Raw genomic sequence first — 22,010 nt, forward strand, 5'->3', positions numbered from 1 at the left:
ACCCCTGCGGGGGGCCACGCTAAGGAGGCCAGAGCTTGGTGCGTCCTGCGCCCTGGGCACACCAGGTGCAAAAGCGGAGCGCCCACCCTCTGCCTCCGCGCGGGGGTTGGCAGGGCACCCCGGGGCGGAGTCAAGCGCGGGGCGGGGCGCACCGGGCCGGGTCCGAGGCGCGGCGAGGAGCTGCGGGGGCGGAGCGCCAACTCCAGCGGGAAGACAGAGACCGAGACGCGCCCGGGAAGCGCGCTGGGGCGAGGAAGAAAGAGCAACAGCCGGGCGCCGCGCCTCGGCACGCGCAGGTCCGGGTCCCAGAGGCGGGAACCGAGTGGCCGGGCCGCGGAGCGCGCGGGTAGGAGGCGCCGAGGCAGGTAGGTGCTGAGCTCCGCGCAGCCCCGGGCCCCGCTGGCGGGGCGGGGGACGTCGCCCTGGCTGGGGCGCTGACACCCGCCTCTTTCTCCGCGGGATTCGGGCTGCTCTGCCTCCCGCCAGTCTGGGATTCTACCGGGCTGGCTGGACGTGGAGGAGTTGGTGTCGGGAGAGGCCCCCCACCCGCCGCGGGCCCGCTGGGATGAGCAGGGCACGGGAAGCTGGCACGGGAGCGCCGGGGCCCCCAGGAGGGCGAGGCTGCGGCACCCGCCAGAGGTGAGCAGAGAAGAGCAAGCGTCTCCGGGACATTCCCGCTCGCCGCATCCTACCCCTACCCCCATTTTTCTTCCAGCCCGGAAGCCCCGCGTGCTTTGCTTTCCGAGCCCAAATTTCTGGCTCGATTCCCGCCCCTGCCAGGGCGGCGCCTCCGGGGACCGTGCTGCCTCGCCGGGCGGCTGATAAGGGAAGGGAGGGGCTCCTGGAGCGGGTCGAGGGCAGGGAATTTACCCCGCGACAATGGGGCCAGGACCTGCCTCAGCCTCTGGGGTCACCTCTGGGGTCTGGGAACTAGAGAGCCACCGAGCAGAGAAGCCCAGACGGCGTGACTCCTGAGCCGTGTCTGCGCGGACTGGGGCCTCGCGGGTGACGAAGAGGCAACGCGGAGGGCACCCTTGATCCTCACTTCTGGAGGTTTTTAACGTCGGGCACGCGGCAGGCGGGGTGCCGCGGGTTGCAGCTCTGCTACTGCTGTCGCTCTGTTACTGCCCCTGGCCCTCGCTCCCGGCTCTTCTCACATGGCCGGGCCCATCGTACTGTCCAGTGTGGTCCTCTTCTTGCTACCGGCATCCCGCGGCCCCAAGTCGTTCCCAGGTCGTCCTAGGGCGGCTGGGGTTCAGGGAGAGCGGGTGGGATGTTCGGCCGTTCGTAGCTGGACGGCTGTGTTCCCCATCCTGGGGGTGTTGTGATAGGGATTTTTTTCCTGTCCCTCCAAAGTCTTGAACCGAAAGGTGCCCTATTGCCTGAGGGCTCAGAACTTCACTTTATTTTCCTCTCGTATGGGCATCCTGAGGCACTGAGAGTATAAAGGACGTAGGCAATGAGGGGCAGTTCAGCCCTCGGGCACTCCTGGGTCCTCGCTGGCCACCCTGGCCTTGGGAGCTGTTTAGAATTAAGCCAGGTCTTGGAACAGCCACCACTTTCAGAGGACACACACCTTGGTGATAAGATGTAGTGCCTCCCAGTCAGGGCTGATTCTGAGATAGGAACTGGGAGCCTCATGAAGGGGACAAGGAAGCAGATCGAAAGGGTGGGAGCAGGGAAGGGAAGCAGACAAAGGATTTTTTTTTAGAGCCCGTTGCCTAAGCACAAGGAGCAGCAGGGAATTCGCTCCCACCCACAACCAGCTTCTTGCAGAATCCTGGTATTTTCATTCATTCATTCAACAGATTCCTGTCCCGCCCCCACTATGTGCCATGCCCTGGCCTAGGCAGCAGGAATTTGGTTTATGGGAAGATTGTAAACCTTCCTGTAACCTCAGCCTGTCGATGTGAAAGTGGATTTGGTGATCTCCAAGTCTGTGGCTTGGCCAGGGCAGAAGGAGCAGTGAACTGTTTTGGAGGAGAGATCCTGCCGCCTCCCAGTCCTCTGGCTTTGTTGTCCCTGCCAAGAGATGGTGCAGCATTGTGACTGCCATAGAAGCCTGGGCCAGCTGCTTGAGCAGCTTTGTAAAACTTCCAGAAGACCCTATGGGAGTTGGTGGAGGAAGGGGAGTATGGCTAGGCAGGCAAACTGGTCGTGGCCCCTGGGGAAAAGGCAAACATGCACATTCTTCTTGGGTGTCTCGGGAGAGTCCAATCTGTCCTATTCCTAGGACTTCTGACAGCCCGTGGATCAATTTCTTTGAGTCCAATTTCCAGATCTCAGGTCTCCTCTCCCCTGCACCCTGGGTAGTTCTGTCTGTGGGTAGGCACTGGGTCTGATTGGCCTATACCTGGAGAGCCCTGGGGGAATACTACCAGGTGTTCTGCATATTATCAGCTGGCTGTGTCTCCTTCCAGGATCCAGGATTGCAGGTTGACTCTCCCCAGAGGTGTGAGCAGGGTCCTAGGCTCTCTGACCTCATGAGAGCAGAAGGTCTGGATCCCCTGCTCAGAGTGCTCAGACCCCTGAGACTCCCACACTCCACTCCACCTCCAAGCCTCCCCATGGCAACCCAGAATGGCAACAGTAGTTTTGCACCCAACTTCACTCCACACGAAGACCATGCCTCCTCCCTCCCCTTCAACTTCAGTTACGGTGATTATGACCTCCCTCTGGATGAGGATGAGGATATGACCAAGACCCGGACCTTCTTTGCAGCCAAGATAGTCATTGGTGTGGCCCTGGCAGGCATCATGCTGGTTTGTGGCATTGGCAACTTTGTCTTTATTGCTGCCCTTGCCCGCTATAAGAAGCTGCGCAACCTTACCAACCTGTTCATTGCTAACCTGGCCATCTCCGACTTCCTGGTGGCTATCATCTGCTGCCCCTTCGAGATGGACTACTATGTGGTGCGCCAGCTCTCCTGGGAACACGGCCACGTGCTTTGTGCCTCTGTCAACTACCTGCGGACTGTGTCACTCTACGTCTCCACCAACGCCCTGCTGGCCATCGCTCTTGACAGGTGAGGATGTGGGGCAGGGCTAATGGTGGGTTCTGGGCCAGGCTGCACCTTCCCTCACTTCATCCCTGGCAAGTTGGCATTGGTCCAGATTTGAGTGCTCGCTGATCCATCACGGGGCAAGAGGAAACCTGTTTTCCCCAGTTCTGGCTGATGGCCCCCCAAATGGGGGCAAGGGTGAGATTCTTGAGCACCCCAGCTCTGGGCCATGCTCCCAGATACCATGTCCACTTCAGATGCAGGCATGTCACATGACCTTGAGTGCCATCAAATGCAAAAGCAAGAGGAGAAAGTGTAGTCACCTTACTGTTTAGAAACCACATGAAAGTTAACCAGGGCAATTTCCCATCAAGATAACATATACCAAGTTTTTCCTGGAACCACTACCCTGATCAAGATAGAGAACATTTCCATCACCTAGAAAACTTCCTTGTGCCCCTTACCAGTCATTCTCCCTCCCACACACAACCACTGATCTCATTTCTATCATCCCAGTTTAATTTTACCTGTTCTTAGACCATAAAAATGGAACCATACAATATGTACTCTTGTTTCTAGTGACTTTGTTGCACAGGTAATTTTAAAATAAGACAACAGGGCTTGTTTGCAAGAAAGAGAAGGACATGCTTATCTTTTTTTTTTGCATATATCCATGGGATCATTTGCATACATTTGCATGAGATGTCCTGGAAGTCCTTGCTCTATTATAACTATATAAGGTAAAATTTCTAAAACAGCTTGTGACAAATCTGACACGTTTTAGTTATGTAAACAGCTGTAGGCCAGCCATGGACCACCAGTGGGTCTGTTTGAGGGGGACAACTGGGGTCACATCCTCTTGTCCACCATTATGAGCTGTGCTGAAACTCATTTTGAAAACGTGTTTTTTCATCATCTTCTCTCTCTTTTGTCTCCTTTCACCTCTTCCATTTTTCCCTCGTTCTGAGTACTGTTTAGGTTTGTTGTCCTCTTTAATCAACCAGTTGATTATTTTTCATTTATGATAAATAATAAATACAGCTTTAAAAGTCATCTTCCTCTTTATAACATAATTCCTTCAAGAAGAACAATTTTGTTATTACAACTCTGAGGCTCTCCAGCCCTGCAACCAGTGTTTATGAAATGTACCTATCAACCAGCAGCACAAAATTTCCCGAGTGAAATGATACAAAGCATCATTTGATACAATAATACAAAATGAGATTCCTGGGCCCTACACCAGCCTACTGAATGGGAATCCCTTGGGCTAAGTTCCAGGAATCTGCATTTTTATCCAATGCCCTGAGTGGTTCTAAAGAGAGAAGTTATCACTGTCCTCATCCCTTTTTCTCATTGAAACTTTTGTCTTTATCATGTCAGGGTTTTTTGGTAGCATAGGAGTTTCTTAGGAAACAGCTATCCTGTTACAACACAAAAAGTAGTTCCTTTTTCAGCCCAAACCAGCTCTGCCCAGGTGGTCTCAGCTCCATCAGCAGTTCTCCCATTTCACCCAGGCAGGAAATGTCACCATCATTCTTTGCCTTTTTCCCTGCCCCAGCCGCACCTACCCACCCTTTGTGCTCAACACCACACCAAGTCTGGGCAACTGTCTCTCCAGCCTCATTTCTTGGCAAGTTATGGCTGGACCTTCATAATGCTCCTCCAGCCTGTCTCCCCACCCCTTCAGGGGCTCCTGACTATCCCCTGAAATCCACACTCATCCATATTAAGCATCAGAATATCACCATTGATGAATCTTCTTAAAATATTTCATTGCTCACAAAACCTGCAGAAGTTCCTACAAGCCAAGCCCTCTACAGAATGCATGCCAAACTCTGAGTCTAGCATCCCACAGCCTTTGTAATTCAAGGCCAACCTGTCTTTCCAATCTTATGCTGTGTATGGAAATACAGATGGTCTTTTCCAAAGAACCTTGTATTTCAAGTTCATTAATCATATGCCTTCTTTCTGTCTGCACAGTGACTAGCACACAACCTTATACCTGTGTCTTAGTTTGGTTTATTCCCAAAATAGACTCTGAAACAAAGACCCATGTGCAGGTGACACCAGGAAGCACCTATAAAGGGGTGGGAATTGAGGCAGGCAAGGGAAGGCAGTCAATACAGGTTGTGTTAATGAACAAGTTTCCACTGGGGGCAACTGGAGCTTATTCCTGCTGAGGAACTCTTTGAGCAGATGTAGATCACACCTCAGAGATCACCCAGGAGGGGGAGGAGGGAGGGAGCTGAGATATTTATACACCAACTTTCAGAAGTCATTGGTAAGGGCTGCTCTGGAAATGCTATGCAAGTAGCCAACAGGAATCTGGAAGCCAGCCAAAGAAATGCAGGTGTTGACAGGTGGGAGTGGACAGGTGTGCACTGAAGCGACAAGAGCAAAGGGATATAAGAGGGGTACCAATGGTGTTTGCTACAACCTGGCAAATCCACAGCAGGTTGCTAGTCCTGCTATGTGCCCAACTTATGTATTTGGAAACATACAGTTGCAGAAGACACAGTCCTTGACCTTAGCTTTTCATCTACATAAAAACTACAGCAATCAAGTAATAAATCAAAATTAAGTTGAAGGAAGGCATGATCATTATGTTATTGGTATAGTCTGGGAAAGCTTCATGAAGATGTTGAGATTCAAGTATGCTATTCTGACCACCTCCCATTTACCCCATTGATGAAGGCAGTTTTCTCTTGCCTGGACACTGAGCAGATGAGACTGACAGCAGTAAATTAGTCACATACACTCAGAGCCCAGGGGAGAAGGACACTACACCCATGCAGGGCCATCTGGAGTTGCACTTGGGTATAGAATGAACCAGTAGGGGCTGTGGATAGCAGGTTTCATATGAATGAGAGGATGAGTGACCCTTTGCTATCCTGGGAGAATGGGATTGGCTTGTTTGAATAATTTGGCCAACTGACAGAGAGGTGACACCCATTAGGTTGAGGATTGGGGTATAGTTGGGCCAGTTGATGGAAGAACTAGTGGGACAGGAGCCTTTCCTGAGGGGCAAAGAACAGAGGAACCCACGGCTAGGCCTTTGGGGCCCTGCAGGGCTCAAAGATGTCAAAGCAGCACCTGGAATTTCAGGTCTTACAATACAGAAGCCTAATAAATAGTGGCCCTCTTTCTCATTCAGGTTCTAAACCAATTGAAAAATAAGGCAAAATGATAAGATGCATGGCCTAACTCACTTTTGTTGTGATGACAAGGATATTAGATTACAAGATTTCTATGTGTGGGCAGAGGGACCACTTCATACTCAATATTAGATAGACCTGCAAACCTTAACACAGCCAGGGTAGGAGAGGCATGGGCCTCTGTGTACTTCAGTTTACCCCTTGGTAAAATATGCCTGTCCTACTATGTACAAATATCAGAAGGGCTACCTACTGCCATCTTGGATGCCACAGCCAGAAAAGAGCAAGGTTCCTGTGCAGAGGACCTGGAAGATATGCTATTTCAAATCATGCAGACCCTAGAAGGAGTACTGACCTCAAGAAACACAGATCCAAGCAGATAGCAACAAAGACCTTGCAGATGTCCCTCTTGCCAATGAAAGAGTCAGGGGAAAAGACAGGTTTTAACAAAGTTCTATAGCTTCCAACATGCTTTATGTATGTTTACTTCCTAAGAATCTGACAAAAAGTCTGAGAGGTTGTCAGGAAAGTCATTACTATCTCCATTTCACAGATGAAGAAACCAAGTCCCAGGAGCCTAAGTGATTTATCCAAGTTCCCAGCTTGGATTCAGGTGTACAGCTGGAATCCAGGTCTTCTGAATAACTCCTAGGCCAGTGTTCTTCCCTTTCTGATATATTTGATGACAACTATGGATTTTGGAATATCCTATAGAGTAAGAAAGAAGTTCCTGGATGAAAAAGAATTTAAAAGAGTTGACAACAGAATAAGCAGTAATGTGGAAATTCTCTTTGACATTGGTTATTGAGATACTTTTCATGCTGGAACCAGACTGAGGGATAGAATTATTCAGTCCTGAATTTGTTCTGCATTATCTAAGGACTTTGGATTCAGCATGGTAGGCAGAACAATGCCCCTCCCAAGATACCCACATCCTAATCCCAGAACCTGTGAATATGTTATGTTATATGCCAAGGGGGAATTAAGGTAGCAGATGGAATTAAGTGCTAATTAGCTGATCTTAACACAAGGAAATTACACTGGATTATCTGGGTGGGCCCAATGTAATCACAAAGGTCCTTAAATGTGCAAGAGGGTGGCAGGAGAGTCAGTGTCAGAGGATCAGAGTGATGCAATGTGGGAAAAGCTCGAGTGGTCATTGATGGTTTTGAACATGGAAGTGGGCCATGAGCCAAAGAATGCACAACTTAGAAAAGGGAAAAAGAACAACAAAAATCAGATTCTCCCTTCAGAGCCTCCAGAAAGGAACACAAACCTACCAACACCTTGATTTTAACCCATTAAGACTCATGTCAAACTTCTGACCTCCAAAACTGTAAGAGGATAAATTTGTGTCACTTAAGCCACTAAGTTTGTGGTAATTTGTTAAAGCAGCAACTGGAAGCTAACACCCTCAGCCATCGCAGAGAGACAGTAAATGTGAGATGTCCCTGTCCCAGTCAAGGATGGGCCAGCCCATTCGTTCGAAACTCCAGCTCTGTGAGCCTTGTGCCACCCAGGCAAGTCATGCAGGTTAGGTTGGTGAGGCTGGGTGCCATGGATGGGTGAAGAACTCCAGCAACCACTTTCCATTAACACATCCAGCTAGGGTGCAGTGAATGGTTGGGATGGGATTCAGCTTCATCTCAGATCTTCAAAAAACTGCAAGCTGGGGAGAGGCCTACTGCTATGGTCTAGCTGAATTCTATAGGTCAGAGTTGCCAGTGAACCAGGGGCAGGCCACAGAAGATAAAACAATCTCATGGCAAAATATGCAGGGATAGGCAGAAATAACATGGCAAGAAAGCCTTCTTGGTCAAGTTAGAAACTTGGAGAGGTGGACCAAAGGGTCTGGTTATAAAGGAAGAATAAGTTTAATAGAATTTCTACAAGTGGCTTCATGCTCTTGGTCCCAATCTGACTCAAGCTCCAGGTAAGGTGTACACTTTCATTTCCAAGGTTGAATTGTTTCCTCCCTGCCCCCTCATACCTTTTCTCTTCCTCCACCTTCTCCTGCCACCTCTTCCTCTCTCCCCATAAAATGCACAGAAATGATCCCAGAGCACTAAAGTATTTAGTAGGTGTTGTTAGGTCTTTGGAAAGAAGGTATTCAACCACATATCTTCTCATCTGAGCTTAGGACAGCCCAGCGTACTGGATGTAAAAACTTTGTATGAGGAACCTGGATTCTAATCCCTGGACCAACTGAATTTGGGCAAGTCATTTACTTCATTAGATGCCTTAGATTCCCCCCAAACAAACCCACCCTACCTCATGCTCTGTAAGGTAAAATGACACCTAGGGGGAGGAGAGAGAAAGCCTTAGTCCACTGCCCTGAGAAAGTTCTCCATCTCTCTGAGGTCCACAGCCCTGCTTTCATCTCTAAACCGTAAGATATTTGGAATGAAGAGTTTTGAAAGTATTATGCTCTTGGGCAGAGTGGCGAGGTTGAAAACCAAGGACTCATAATATTAACAGACCATATGTATTTATTGAACACCTATTATTTGCCAAGCATTTTACAAACATTGTCATATTTAACGTTCACAGCAGCACTGCAAGGTAGGTGTCATTTTACCCCATGTTGCTTTGAAGAAACAAATCTCAGAGAGATTAAGTGATTCATTCCAGACACCAAAACCAATCCGGGAAAAAGCCAAAATCTATTCCTGCATTCAATCAAAGGCTGTGCTGTGTCCACTAAATCACTACTCCAAATGCCAAATGATGTTACTAACGTAAGATGAAACTTGCTGACGCTGGATAATAGGTAAGCAGGGCCCCGCTGTGCCATTTTGTCTGTTTGTGTGTGTCCTTGGGGTTAGTTGGAAACTCATCGTGTTTCCAAGCACACTTCATTATTATTGATGGCTCCCCTCCCCCACCAGGTATCTCGCTATCGTTCACCCCTTGAAACCACGGATGAATTATCAGACGGCCTCTTTCCTGATTGCTTTGGTCTGGATGGTGTCCATTCTCATCGCCATCCCATCGGCCTACTTCACCACAGAAACAGTTCTCTTCATCGTCAAAAGCCAGGAAAAGATCTTCTGTGGCCAGATCTGGCCAGTGGACCAGCAGCTCTACTATAAGTCCTACTTCCTCTTCATCTTCGGCATCGAGTTCGTGGGCCCAGTGGTGACCATGACCCTGTGCTACGCTAGGATCTCGCGGGAACTCTGGTTCAAGGCGGTGCCTGGTTTTCAGACGGAACAGATCCGCAAGCGGCTGCGCTGCCGGCGGAAGACGGTCCTGGTGCTCATGTGCATCCTCACCGCCTACGTGCTGTGCTGGGCGCCCTTCTACGGCTTCACCATTGTGCGCGACTTCTTCCCCACAGTGTTCATCAAGGAGAAGCACTACCTCACGGCCTTCTACATCGTTGAGTGCATCGCCATGAGCAACAGCATGATCAACACCGTGTGCTTCGTGACGGTTAAGAACAACACCATGAAGTACTTCAAGAAGATGATGCTGCTCCACTGGCGTCCCTCCCACCACGGGAGCAAGTCCAGTGCTGACCTCGACCTCAAAACGAGCGGCATGCCGGCCACAGAAGAGGTGGACTGTATCAGGCTGAAGTGATCCGTTGGTGTTTCAGACACCCAAAAAGCCAACCCTTAGAGCACACTTCACCAGTACCCAAGCGCGTAGGCTGCATGGGGAAAGGGCAACTAGGTTCACACCTCAGCACCCTGGAGAGCTGGATGTTCTGGGCCTTAAAGCACAGTGAGACTAGACACAAACCACAGCAGCTAACATTTCCTGATCTCAGCTCAACACATCATGTGTGCACAACCACACCCGTGAGCCCAGACACAGGTAACAGCAACTGACATTGACTGAATGTCTACTGTGTGCTAGCCACAACAGTGAGATAAGACTGGGCTGATTACCCACTGTGTACAAAAATATTTAAATAACAGAACAAAATGGTAGAAGTTATTGGGGTCATCAAGCTATATCCAGATGTATAGATGACCAGACAGAGGCCACAAATGGCTATCTGGAGTCTGGAGTCACTTTCCATCTTCCCTTATTCTGTGTCTCATCAATTCAGACGTGAGAAGGCCATAGAATAAGGCACTTAGACACAGTGGAAGTGTACAAATAACGTTTGTCCGAGTGTGGGGTTTACATACAGCCTTATGGAATGAGAGTTCATGCCATCACATTGAGCTTTCCCACTCAGCTCCTACTACCTCTCTAGGATATTCTCGAAGATTCTAGCTGCCAGAAAAGAATTTTTCTCATAACCAGGCCCTTGATTGTCTACAGTGATATAATTTCAAAGGAAAGAACCAAAAAAAATCTCTTTTCCACTGATGCTTGAAAGCTCACTATTCTTTTGGATGAACATATACAGTCCTTCAGGGAGGAACACGTCCAGATTCTGACTCCTTAGTGTAAAGGATTTCAAGGGCTCTAATGTCATGAAGGAAGGAGACAGAGAAAAGGGTAGACAGAGCTTGCACCTGGCAATGAACATAATCTTTGTGGCCATTTTGCTAAGGCCTGGACCACTTTTCTAGAACAAACCCCCTTTTACAAGATGAGCTCTGCCTGGAATCCAAAGGGCTGGAATGAAGTCCTAACTCCAAGATTCGTATGACCTGGATATTTCTCTCTGTATCTCAGCTTTGCTTCAATGAAATAAGGATAATGAAAATACCTGTGCTGTCTAGCTTACAGGACTATTGGGAGTATCCCCATTGAGGTCATAATTTGTAGAAGTGCTTTTCAACAATCAAGTGATAAAAATGGGTAAGTGATACTGAACAGTTTGTTTGCACAAAGGAAACCCCATCCACTACGGCTTATTATGAAGAAACACTTGCACTTTTTCATACCTATTCTTTGGATCCCTGAACTCTCCATAGTGTAGCCCATCTCTGCTGGAGCAAAAAAGGCCTGGGTTCTAATCAGGAAGATTCACTGGCAGGGTCTGAGTGACCCCTCCAGACTCAGCATCCCACAGCCCTAGAAGTGTTAACAATCTTCCTGAATGTTGCCAAACAGCACTCCCCAGGGCTGCATAATCTGTTTCTATTATTATACATCTGTGGTGGTTGTGTATATTTGCCCTTATCTCTTCCTGAATCATTTTGAAGCAGAGACTATACAAATGGTGTCTGGTTTGGGAATAACCCATCCACATTTGGACAACTACTTTTCTATAGAGTAGGAGTTATTTAGTTGTTTGCTTGTCTTTTTTTTTTTAATTCATTTTTGGTTTGTTTATCCAACAGTGAAGTTTCAGTCAACATTTTCTTCCATCAGCACCCAGCAGACTCACTTTCAGCCCAGTCTGTACCCTCAGAAAATGTAAACTTACTTTAATATTAGCCTAAGCCAAATGGTTTATAAATTCTGAGTGTATTCTAAAGCCAGGCAAGTAGGTGTCTGGGGTTACGAACATAGTAATAACTGTATTTTTATTTATTACCCCATCCTGATGCTTCTAATAAGACTCTTTAAGGGTAGACCGTGTACCAATTATGTTTGTCAAAAGAATTCAACCCCCTTTTTCCTCTTAATCCAAAAATGTCCCATCCTCCCTTCATTTATTTTAACCGAAACAACCTTTGTAAATACCCTTGTGTATTTGTGATTTTTCCATTGAATAGAAGTGTTATGTTATCAAATTAAGTAACATAAGGAGTCTCAACCACACGGTGTTCAAGCTTCCCCTCCACCCCCGCCCCACTGATCTTTCATATATGTTAGTGTATTTAGATATAAGTAATAGCCATCTAAACAATTCAACTCTGAAACAGAGAAGGAAGTTGTTGAAGGCATTTTTAGAGTAGTGGTAGCTCATACCAGCAACAAGTCCCATCCCATCTTGGTTACATCCCTTAAGCTTAACAGCCTAGAAGAAGTCATGCATGCAAATAAGCAGAGAACCACTACTCTGTGCCCATGTTATCCCTTCATTTTAAAATTATCTTGTTTGTTGAATGAAAACTGCTGTTTGCATGGAGAGTGTTCATTCATCTAACTGGTGTTAAAGTAATAAAATAATTTGAATTTACCCTTTCCTTCTCAAGACGAATTAATGATAAGCTTAAGATACTTTTAACATGCTAAGATATGTAACCATTTATATATACAATTATATAGTGGAAATTTCATCTCATTTGACAAAACAGATCCATTTTCTCAGCCAGAATAAGAGAAAAGACAACTTTGTGATGAAACTATTAGAGATTTTTCTTTCAGCATCCAATGTCTAAAATCAGTTGCTTCTCAAATGGAAGAAAGCAGATGGCGTCAAGCTCTCAGACACAAAAACCAATTCTAGACTTATGACGAAGAATATGACACATGGGAGGTGATTAGAAAAGTGAACATGAGTTCTATTTCTAGGGGAAAATGATGGCTTTGAAATATATCTCCTCAATTTAACCATTATCTCTCCCTCGGGCTCAAGAAGGCACATCCATGCACCAATAAGACACCAGAGCAGGAAAAAAGGCCTTTTATGGGCATATAACTCAACTCTCTTCTTTCTTAGGTGAGGAGCTCTGAACTCCAAATGGGGAAATGACTTGCTACGGGCAAAGCTAATGCTGGTTGGAGCTGGAACACTGCCCCAGGACCTTCTTCTGGTCCAGTAACTTCACTCAGTAACTGCCTCCCATCTCCAAAGGAAATAACCCTTGCTAAGAATGCTTAAACGGCCATTTAGAACTGGCTTCTGACCTCTTGGGAGAATTTTAGGTGCACAAAAGAGACCTTCCCTCTCTCTGGCAAACAGAGTGCATTCCATCCAAGAGCCTTCATAATCCAGACTCCAGGATTCCAGAAAAACCAGAGAGAATGACACAAGGGCCACCCTAATGCTCCTGACTTCTTTTTCCCTAATAAGAGAAATGTCCCCATTGGGGAATGTAGAACATGTCAGACTCAAGTGTACATGATGCTATTTGGAAAATATAGGGGAGAAAAAAATTTTTTCTCTTCCCTTCTAAGTTCTTTTGACTGGTCTATTAATTAACTTGACATAAGACAGATTAAAAAGAGAAAAACAAATTTAATTTTGTTTGTTCAGGAACCCCACAAAGATGTGAGAGGCTTAAAGAACAGGTAGGCAATTGAGGCTTATATGCCATCCTGAGCTAAGGCGAAGGGGTAGGGGTGGGGCTTCACAGAGAAAGAAGACAATTCACAGGAAGATGGAAACATGTGGTAAACAAACGTTTGTCCTACCATGCAGAGACATGGGACAGAGAGAGGTGCTTGAACAAGCAGGCTTTGCCAAGCTCCCCCACGCTTGCCACTCCTAGCCTATACTCTTCCTAGGCGTCTCTGGGGACAGGTCTCTCCCAGGTCCTCTATCTAAATTCTTAGAGGCAGTTAAGGGAGAGGCAAAAGCTCTTCCTGATTCTTTCAGGTCTTTATTGTCTACAGCTCAAAATAATCCCCATGCCAAAGTGGTATGTTTTAGGAAGGCTTGTTCTGAACCCCTTCAATATGCTAGAGCCACATGAGAAAGCATATTGTGATGGGAGGTGACCCTGGCCTGAGGAGGAGTAGTTGGTGGGAGAAGGGGCTGCTCACATTCAAAGGCAAAGTCAGTCTGAGGTCACCCAAGTCAGTGTGCAGTCTTCACACAAGTTATTGCTGGCTGACCCTCAGCAGCGGTCATTCTTCGTGCCTCCCAGGAACCAAATGGTGCTTCTGGTCAGTCTCTCTCCTGAAGTATGCCAGCCAGGTACACATCACTTCCAGGAGTTGCTTAAGCCACTTACTCCTTTACAGATGCTCACAGAGTTACAAAAATAGGACAGTTTTTCCAAGAGATAAGCTAGTGTGGGAAAAAGATGTATTTGGCACTTTCTACAGATACAATAAATTGATGGGAAGCACGGGGCTCATTGGAACATACAAGTTATCCATGAACAGGGAAGTAGGTAGGGGGTTTGCCTCCAAGAAGCAGGGAGGTCAGCCCTTGGAACAGGAGGTCATGTAGACACAAGGTTCTTGCATTCTTTTGTTAACTCTCTGTACTGAATTTCCACGTATGAGTCACAAGCTGACATGAAAGAGGTTGTCTCCAGAATCTCATTTAATGCTGACCTTGGGTTTCAGCTCTGGATCCAGTGCCTAGGCAAAATCCCAATATAATCCCCTGACTGAACTCAGCTGCAGGGATGGTGCAGTGCACATAGAAAAGGATTTTCCGCTCCCTCCTCCTGTCCCTGTGCTGGCTGATGTAGAGAAACAAAGGTGATGGAGATGCAAGCCTGTAGCTCAAGATGACTCTTGAAACAATATATGATTAATTCAATGTCAAAGTTGACGCACTGGAGAGACAATGGAAGCACAAAAATGGAGGGAATTTAGACGACAGATTCCTTCTAGCCATGATGATCTGAAAAGGTATAGGGTAGAGGGGTAGTTAGGCCAGGCCTTGGAAGATGGGGAATTGGGGGAGAGGGTATCCCAGGCAAAGGGAACAGGATGAGCAAAGACATAGAAGAGAGGACATGAGATGGAATATAAGCAGGACAGAAATTGTTTGGTTTGATGGGTATAAAAGAATACAGCATGTTTAGGGGAAGAACTCAGGCAGCAGGCTGAAGAGTAGGGTGATGAAAGATGCCAGGGGCTGGGAGTGGCCTGAAAGAGCCTGGGCTGCACAATCAGACAGAATCAAGTCCAAGTAGTAATTCTTACTTAACTATATGAATTTGGAAAGATACTCCTTATCTAGGCCTTAGTTCCTCATGTATAAAATAGGAATAACAATAGTATTTACATCATAGGATTATATATGGATTAAGTATATATCTTAGAAAAATGCCAAGCACATCATAAGAAGTCAATAGATATTACGTTATTTTTAGAATGATTAATTATGGGAACATAACTTCTAGATGAATCCTGGATATACACATTATGGCATGTATAATGGATATAATATTGGCATCATTAAGCCAGAGTATTTTTACTTTCTGTGTTCCCAAGTCTCTAGTCACCTTGGACTCCCAATCATACTGGGCCAGCTCAAATCACAGGATTTCTTCCATAGTGTAGAGGATGCCCTTCCACTATTAAGGCTGAGACAAGAAGTTTAATGACTCCCCCAGGAGGGGATACTATGATGTAGGGGAAGTCCTTTCCATAGAGAAAGAAGAAAACAGAGCCCACCCCTTCCAGTCCCTGTGATGTTGGGAAAGAAAAACAGAAGTTAGTTGAAGACCAGATGCATTTGTCCTTTCTTTCTCTTTCATGGGCTAAATCTAGGTAGTGGAGGTGGAGATGCAATAGAAGCATCTAAATTACAGGGAAGCCTAAGATCAAGGGATAGAGAATGCTTCACCAGGCTCAATGGAGAAGGACCCAGCCCCCTATGAGGAGCCCTGTATATGACCCAGCAAGATAGCAAAACAGCAGCAGAGGAGGCCACAAGATACAGGAGTCTGAGGCAGCAAGCAGTGACATGCAGAGATCCATAAATACCCATGTGCCCCACTTAGATGGCAGGACAGAAGCCTGAGGTTGGGTCAAAGAGGCCATTATGTGTATGTGAGGTCTCTGCAGTCAAGAACAAGTAGCCAGGAGCCCAGACAGGACCCACTGTTTCTCAGCAGTCCATCCTTCAGCACAGCCAGCAAGGATCCAGGATCCATATAGCAGCCCATAATTTTGAGTCTTCCTTCGCCTGTCCTCCAACAGGAGGCCACAGAAAACTCCACCACATTAGGAAGGAATAGGGCACAGGGACTGAAATCCAAAATGTGTCTGAAAGTGGGTGATTTAAACTGAGGGGAGTCTGTTTAAGTTCAAAAAGACTATATATCATTAACAGCTAAGTTTAAGTTTGCTTTTCTACCTCCCAATGAGATGGGGGTTCGTGAAGCTTTGATCAATGACAGAAAAGTCAAGCAGCTACATTTTCCCTGTTCACTCAAGTGGTGGGTCTGCCAACGTTACATGCATCACAGTGATGAAGAGGCAGCAGAAGCCGGGGCCTGAGTAGGGCAAAAAGAGGAAGAGAAGCTGTCACAATGGACACCTGACAAGAATGGGAAATGTCCCACGGAATCCAGATCCAGACCATTTGGAGTAGTGCCCAAAATAATAAAGAGAAGAGAGTATGTCTTCAATGTGAATGGTTGATACAGTATGTGGTAGCCCTTGATATTGGCAACTTTCAATAACAAAGAGTCCTGATGTGATTATTTGTTATTTTGGGAGGCAGAAGTTTCCATCTTGCGTACCAATGACTTGGCCAGCCAACGACATGGCAGTCGCCATGTCAATGGTGCTTTCTTGTTCTTTTCTCAACATTGTATATCCAGTTGCTCTCACGAAATTATAAAATATCGTATTTCTTAGTAACACAAACCAAAACAATTCCCCCTCAATGAGAGCCAGTGGCTTTCTGGTGAGGGAAACCGGTGCTGATGTGGAAAGTGAAGAAAGAAATTAAGATGCTACTAGGTGAGAAGTTAAGTATCCCCTAAGAAAATGATAATTCTTAACCAGAGAATAGGTGAACTTAAGGAAGATAATGACATATTTGCTTATTCCAGTCCATGGCATGAATGAATTGAATATACACTTTATACACAAATAAGAAATAACTCATAACACCCTCAGAAAATGCTCCAGCCTGTGAGGAAAAAAATTACATTTATGAAAGAAATTATACGCCATGTGCTGGTCATATAACTGGTGATTCCCAAAGGTCTAGGGTTAATCCTTCAAGAATGTCAAAGCTCTATCTTTTCTAGACTTCAGTTAAATTTTTGATGCCTTCTTTTAAGGGAGCATTGTGGGAAAACAGAGGATTTATAGACTAAGTGATATTTTAACTAGATAGAGTTTTAGCTGGTTAAAAAAAATATATTGATTAAAGGTTCTGTGTCAACCTAAAGATTTTACCCATTACTTGATTTAATCATGAGAAGGCAAGATTATCAAAGGTCTGGATCCCTGAAAGAGATATGGAAGGGACAGCAGACACTTGGATAAGTCATTCATCATTCAAATTGTTTGACTGATTTGTTCACAAAAGCCTCACGCATGGTTTGACATACTCACCTGGATAATATGCCTGAGGTCCTGTCTTTTTATTTTATTTCAGCAATGGTCATTGTATCATGTAGAGGCAGCTGTAGACGAACTCTGAGAATTAGTTCCCTCCTCCTCCTCCTCCTCATTATTATCACCATTTACCATATGCGGAGAGTTGTAGGACCATCAAGGGAAAGAAACAGAAAATTGGGAAGTCCATGGCTGACCCAGAAATGCACTGCTATCCACAGCCACTTTTCATAACAGTATTGTTTTATAATTAGGCCACTGCATTCCACATCTCTGAGCATCATTTCATGAAAGGGAAAACCCAACTTCATCTCTTATTATAGCATCTTAAAATTCTTATTTTTTAAATATAATTCTGATTATAGTATCATAAAAACACATTATGCTGATGTTTCTAGTTCTCAGTTTATTCCACCTGAGCTTGACTTCTTTGATTCAAGCAGGATTTTAGGTAAAAACTTCTCTTAATGTTGGGTTTACAAACCACTGAAGTGACTCCAAGTGATCTTCTATTCCCCTGTGGGGAACTGAATAATGACCTCCCAAGTCCTAGTTGCTGGGACCTGTCAACATGTAATCTTATGGCAAAAGGGACTTTGCTTGTGTGATTAAGCATCTTGAGATTAGGGGATACTCCTGCATTAACTGGAGTAAGCCCAATGTATATCACAAGAATCTTTATAAGAGGAAGTCAAGAAGAACAAAGTCAGAACAAGAAGTTATGATGACGAAGCAGAGGTTGGAATGACGTGTTTTGAAGATGGAGGAAGGAGACACAGCCAAGGAATGCAGATACCATCTAAAAGCTGAAAAAGACAGTAAGACAAATTCTCCCCTGGAATCTCCAGAAGGAACGCAACCCTGTCGACACCCTGATTTTAGCCTCACAAAGTCATTTTGGACTTCTGACCTCCAGAACCGTAAGATAATAAATTGTGTTATTTTAAGCTGATAAATTTGTGTCTACTTGTTACAGCAGCTATGGGAGACTAATACAGCCAGATACCAATTCCACTGTTTTCTTTGAGGGTAATCTGGGAGCACTTTGGATAGATATTTACCCTCCTATTGTCGCATCAGCAAGGACAGCCATAGCATGAAGCTGATCTGGAAGACACATAACAGGTGATACAGAAATGGACAGGGCAATACTGTCCGTCAAGGCAGCCTAAGGATCAAGTTTATGGAGAGCAATAAAAGCAGGAGGAATAGGCAGAGTCCAGGCAGTCAGACAGCAAACTCAGCCCCAAGGAACAGACTGATGTTCTCAGCTCCTGGGCAGGTCAAGAGAATTGGGGAGTTGTTTGCCACAGGAAGAGGTTAAAGGCCCCTGGGAAAATCCTGCCTTACACTAAAATTGGAACAGAACTAAGTGGCTGAGTTCCCTCTTATCTGGATGCACTCATCAGACCTCTCAGGCCATAGAGAAAACACGTCATCCAAAGCCAAGTACTGCCTCCATTGGCTTTACAGCACTCGCTCTTATGCAGTAAATCTAGGCTCAGTCCTCCTTAGAAATTTAGGAATTCCTAAGCCAGAGTGGTTAGCTTACATCCTCTCCATTCTCAACTATCCTCTTACTGTCCTGGCACCATTCTTAAAAGAGGTGAAATCAAACTGATGAAAAGGACAGGATATAAGAAGGCACCTTCTTGGTAGGCAGGTTCTGTGAAATACAACTGACCTGTGGAAGCACGTTTAAACCTCTGTGTCATTTCACTTCATTGATTAAGGATGGTTAAATCCCTGTACCTTTGCCTCATCTGGAAGCCCTTGATGTAAGAGTGAAATCAATAGGCAAAGTGAAATGGAAATTGTTATCAGGGCCCCCTTGTGAATAGCTGTCGGGAGCATTAGGCACCTAAGACCACCGAGGAATTGTTCAAAGAATAAGTTTACAGTATGTATTTAAATAGACAAATGTTTTTTAATGTATAGCCTTTTTTCTATATGCAGTCAATCCTCATTATTCTTGGATTTTGTATTTGTGAATTCTCTTACATACTAAAATTTATTTGTAACCCCAAAATCAATACTCATGGCCTTTCCATGGTCGTTTGCAGACGTGCACAGAGCAGGGAAAAATCTGAGTCACCCAAAGCACATGCTCCCAGCTGGGGCCCCGAAGCTGATGCTCTGCCTCCTTGTTCCAGCTCCCACACTGCAAACACCTGTCGTTCTCGGTGTAGTGCCATGGTTTCTGCTCTTTTGTGCTTTTTTGTTGGTTTTTGCCATTTAAATGACAGCTGAAGGGCCCCCAAGGCAGGAAGAAAGAGAAAACATATGAAGATTGGCTTTCTTCGGACACGAGTTATATGCTGTTGGCCATTGGTTCAATGTTAATGAATCAAGGGTGTACATTTTAAAAAGTGTCTTTAAACAGAAACACACATAGAACAAGGTTATGTATTGACTAGTTGACAAAATGCTGTGGTCAAAGGCTCATAGAAACCTAACCCTGAAATTCCTCTAGGATAAGTGGTCCAATATTTAATAATTCAGTGTTGGAGGTGACTTTCTACACGTAGCTACTCCGTATAATGAGAATCATCTATTGCAATCTCCTGACTTCAAACCTTGTTTGTCACAAGACATAACTTGAGGTGCTAGTTGAATAAAACCATGGGGTCCAAGGCTTGAATTGGTCAAATTGCCACTTCTCACAGATGTCTGCCCGCCATCCCTCCTACATGAGTGTGCCACTTTGATGCCAATTGAAACCCCTTAGAAAGGAAGGTCTGCTATGGGAACACACATATTTAACGAAAACTCAGGCCACACTTTCTGGGGACCCCATTCAAAAAAAAAAAAAAACTGAGCTTGAAAGCTTATAGCTCATCGGTGTTCTATACTATTGTTATGGAACAAGAAGAAGAAAACCACACAGTCTCCTCATCCCAGTGTGGAAAGGAGTGTAGCCCTCGGCTAAGACTTTAATTGAGCCATACTAGGGCGATTTCAAAGCTTTTCAAAGGAACAGCTACTAAGCCCTATTTCTCATGCACAGGGCACCCAGGTGCACAGTCTGAAGGAGAAGGTTGAGACAAAGGAAAGGAGCCAGCAATCTTCCACATAAAAATGTGCAGTTTAACTCCATGGAAGAGACATGGTTTTAAAAAATTATGGGGCATGAAGGAAAATGTTATTCTGCCTCTTTGTGGTTTTTCACTGTCTCTGACAATTATCATTTCTTCTTGGGGAGAGAAAGAGGAAAGAGGGCGGGAGGGGGATAGAGAGAACATATAGTCACATGCCTTGCCACCTGATTCAACAGCCACTCACTGAAAAATGGGAAGGATGAAGAGGTGTGCCTACAAAATACGCAAATGGAGAGCAGATGTGGAAGGAAGAGTTCCTCTGGGGCTGCTCTGGGGGATTTGGAAAGTCAAAAGCCACCTGGATCTGCCCTTCTAGAGCCCTGACCCCCATCCCCAGAGCATTCTGACAGATGGGGCTCCTCAGCACCAGGGAAAGTACTGGCAAGGGAAGAGGGACAGATCCTGGGTGAGGCAGATCCTTTGGGTAGCCAGTGGAGTTTCTAGAAAGTTGAGTGGGAGTCCCACAGTGAGAACTAAGGAGAAGGGTGAGCTCCCTTTTAAATCAAGAACAAGATACCAATGTCTGCTCTCATCCCTTCCATTCGACCTCTATTAGAAGTCAGCATAATAGGACAAGGGAAAAAAACACTATAACAAAAGAAAAGAAAAATGTCCTTGTCATTATTTGCAGATAATGTGATTGCCTACCCAGAAAATCTGAAATAATTTAGTCAAAACTAATAGAACAAATAAGAGAGTGCAGCAAGTTACTTGGCTACAAGATCCAGAAACAAAAATCATAGTGAACTTGACAAGCTTATCCCAAAATTCAAACCACAGCACCTTTTTGAAGGAGGGACTTATTCTAACAGAGAACAATATTTATTATAAAGCGATTGTAATTTAAACAGTGAGGTATTCAGGAACAATACCTGAATAGACAAATAGGCCACTGAAATAGAATATGAAGTCCCAGATACAGATGCATGTACCTATGGGAATTGGCAAAATTAGGTTTTCTCCAAAATGTAAAAATCAAGGCTCAAGAGCTAATCAAATCTGTTATAGAGAAATAAAAGCAAGACTTTTACACACCTCTTCTAACTAAAAATTTACACCTCCTACCTACCCTTACACTCTGTTGTGGAGGTGCTGAAAGGGATAAGGGGACAGGACAGAAAAAGGAAATATGGTTTGCCCTTTCAGCCCTGTGCTAATGTCTGGAGAGAGGCAGCAATATCTGGGTCATGGGGGGAATAGGGTATGCAGGCATTCTGGGTCACCAGCAGCAAAGAGAGCAGAGGTGGAGATGGGAGCCATGATTCCCTGGCCATTGCCAGGTGGATGCCTCATGACGGACTGAGGAGAAACTAACCTGATGAGGCCTGGAGACTGGGAGGTTGTCCCATGGATGACTCTACCCAAGCCCAATCAAATATCATATATTACTAACAGAATTTCCCTACTATGCATAACTCATCAGCAACTCACTTCCTAAATAGTCTGCAATCAGCCTTTCTGTACCAGAGACACTGCTTTCAAGTGTCTTTACCCATCTTTATCATAATAATCCTTTCTTTCCCCTACCAGCATTAAAGAGCAAGCCAAAGCTGCATAACTCATGAGCTATGATTCTGCCACTATATGTTTATCACCAGCTGACTTATGTCCATTCTTGCCTGCCCCTGGTCTTACCACTACAGGCTCTCTAGGACTGTAAGAGGAATCCTCAACCTCCCTTCCTTCATCCACATTACC

The 22,010-nt window shown here is 45.5% G+C and overlaps 1 protein-coding gene across 2 annotated transcripts; it reads left to right on the top strand.

Annotated features, from left to right (window-relative positions):
- The first annotated feature begins 227 nt into the window (after positions 1-227).
- PROKR2 (prokineticin receptor 2) lies at positions 228-12,290 on the top strand. 2 transcript variants are annotated; one of them, XM_036885072.2, is made up of 4 exons: positions 256-365; positions 1,714-1,783; positions 2,421-3,025; positions 9,045-12,290. In XM_036885072.2, the coding sequence occupies exons 3-4, from the start codon at positions 2,484-2,486 to the stop codon at positions 9,739-9,741; spliced, it is 1,239 nt and encodes a 412-aa protein (XP_036740967.1). In that variant the 5' UTR covers positions 256-365; positions 1,714-1,783; positions 2,421-2,483; the 3' UTR covers positions 9,742-12,290. The 2 variants fall into 2 exon arrangements, with proteins under 2 accessions (XP_036740968.1, XP_036740967.1); XM_036885073.2 differs by lacking the exon at positions 1,714-1,783 and having other exon boundaries at positions 228-365.
- Positions 12,291-22,010: the final 9,720 nt, after the last annotated feature.

Source organism: Manis pentadactyla, chromosome 5 (genome assembly GCF_030020395.1).
Source record: "Manis pentadactyla isolate mManPen7 chromosome 5, mManPen7.hap1, whole genome shotgun sequence".
Taxonomy (NCBI): Eukaryota; Metazoa; Chordata; class Mammalia; order Pholidota; family Manidae; genus Manis; species Manis pentadactyla.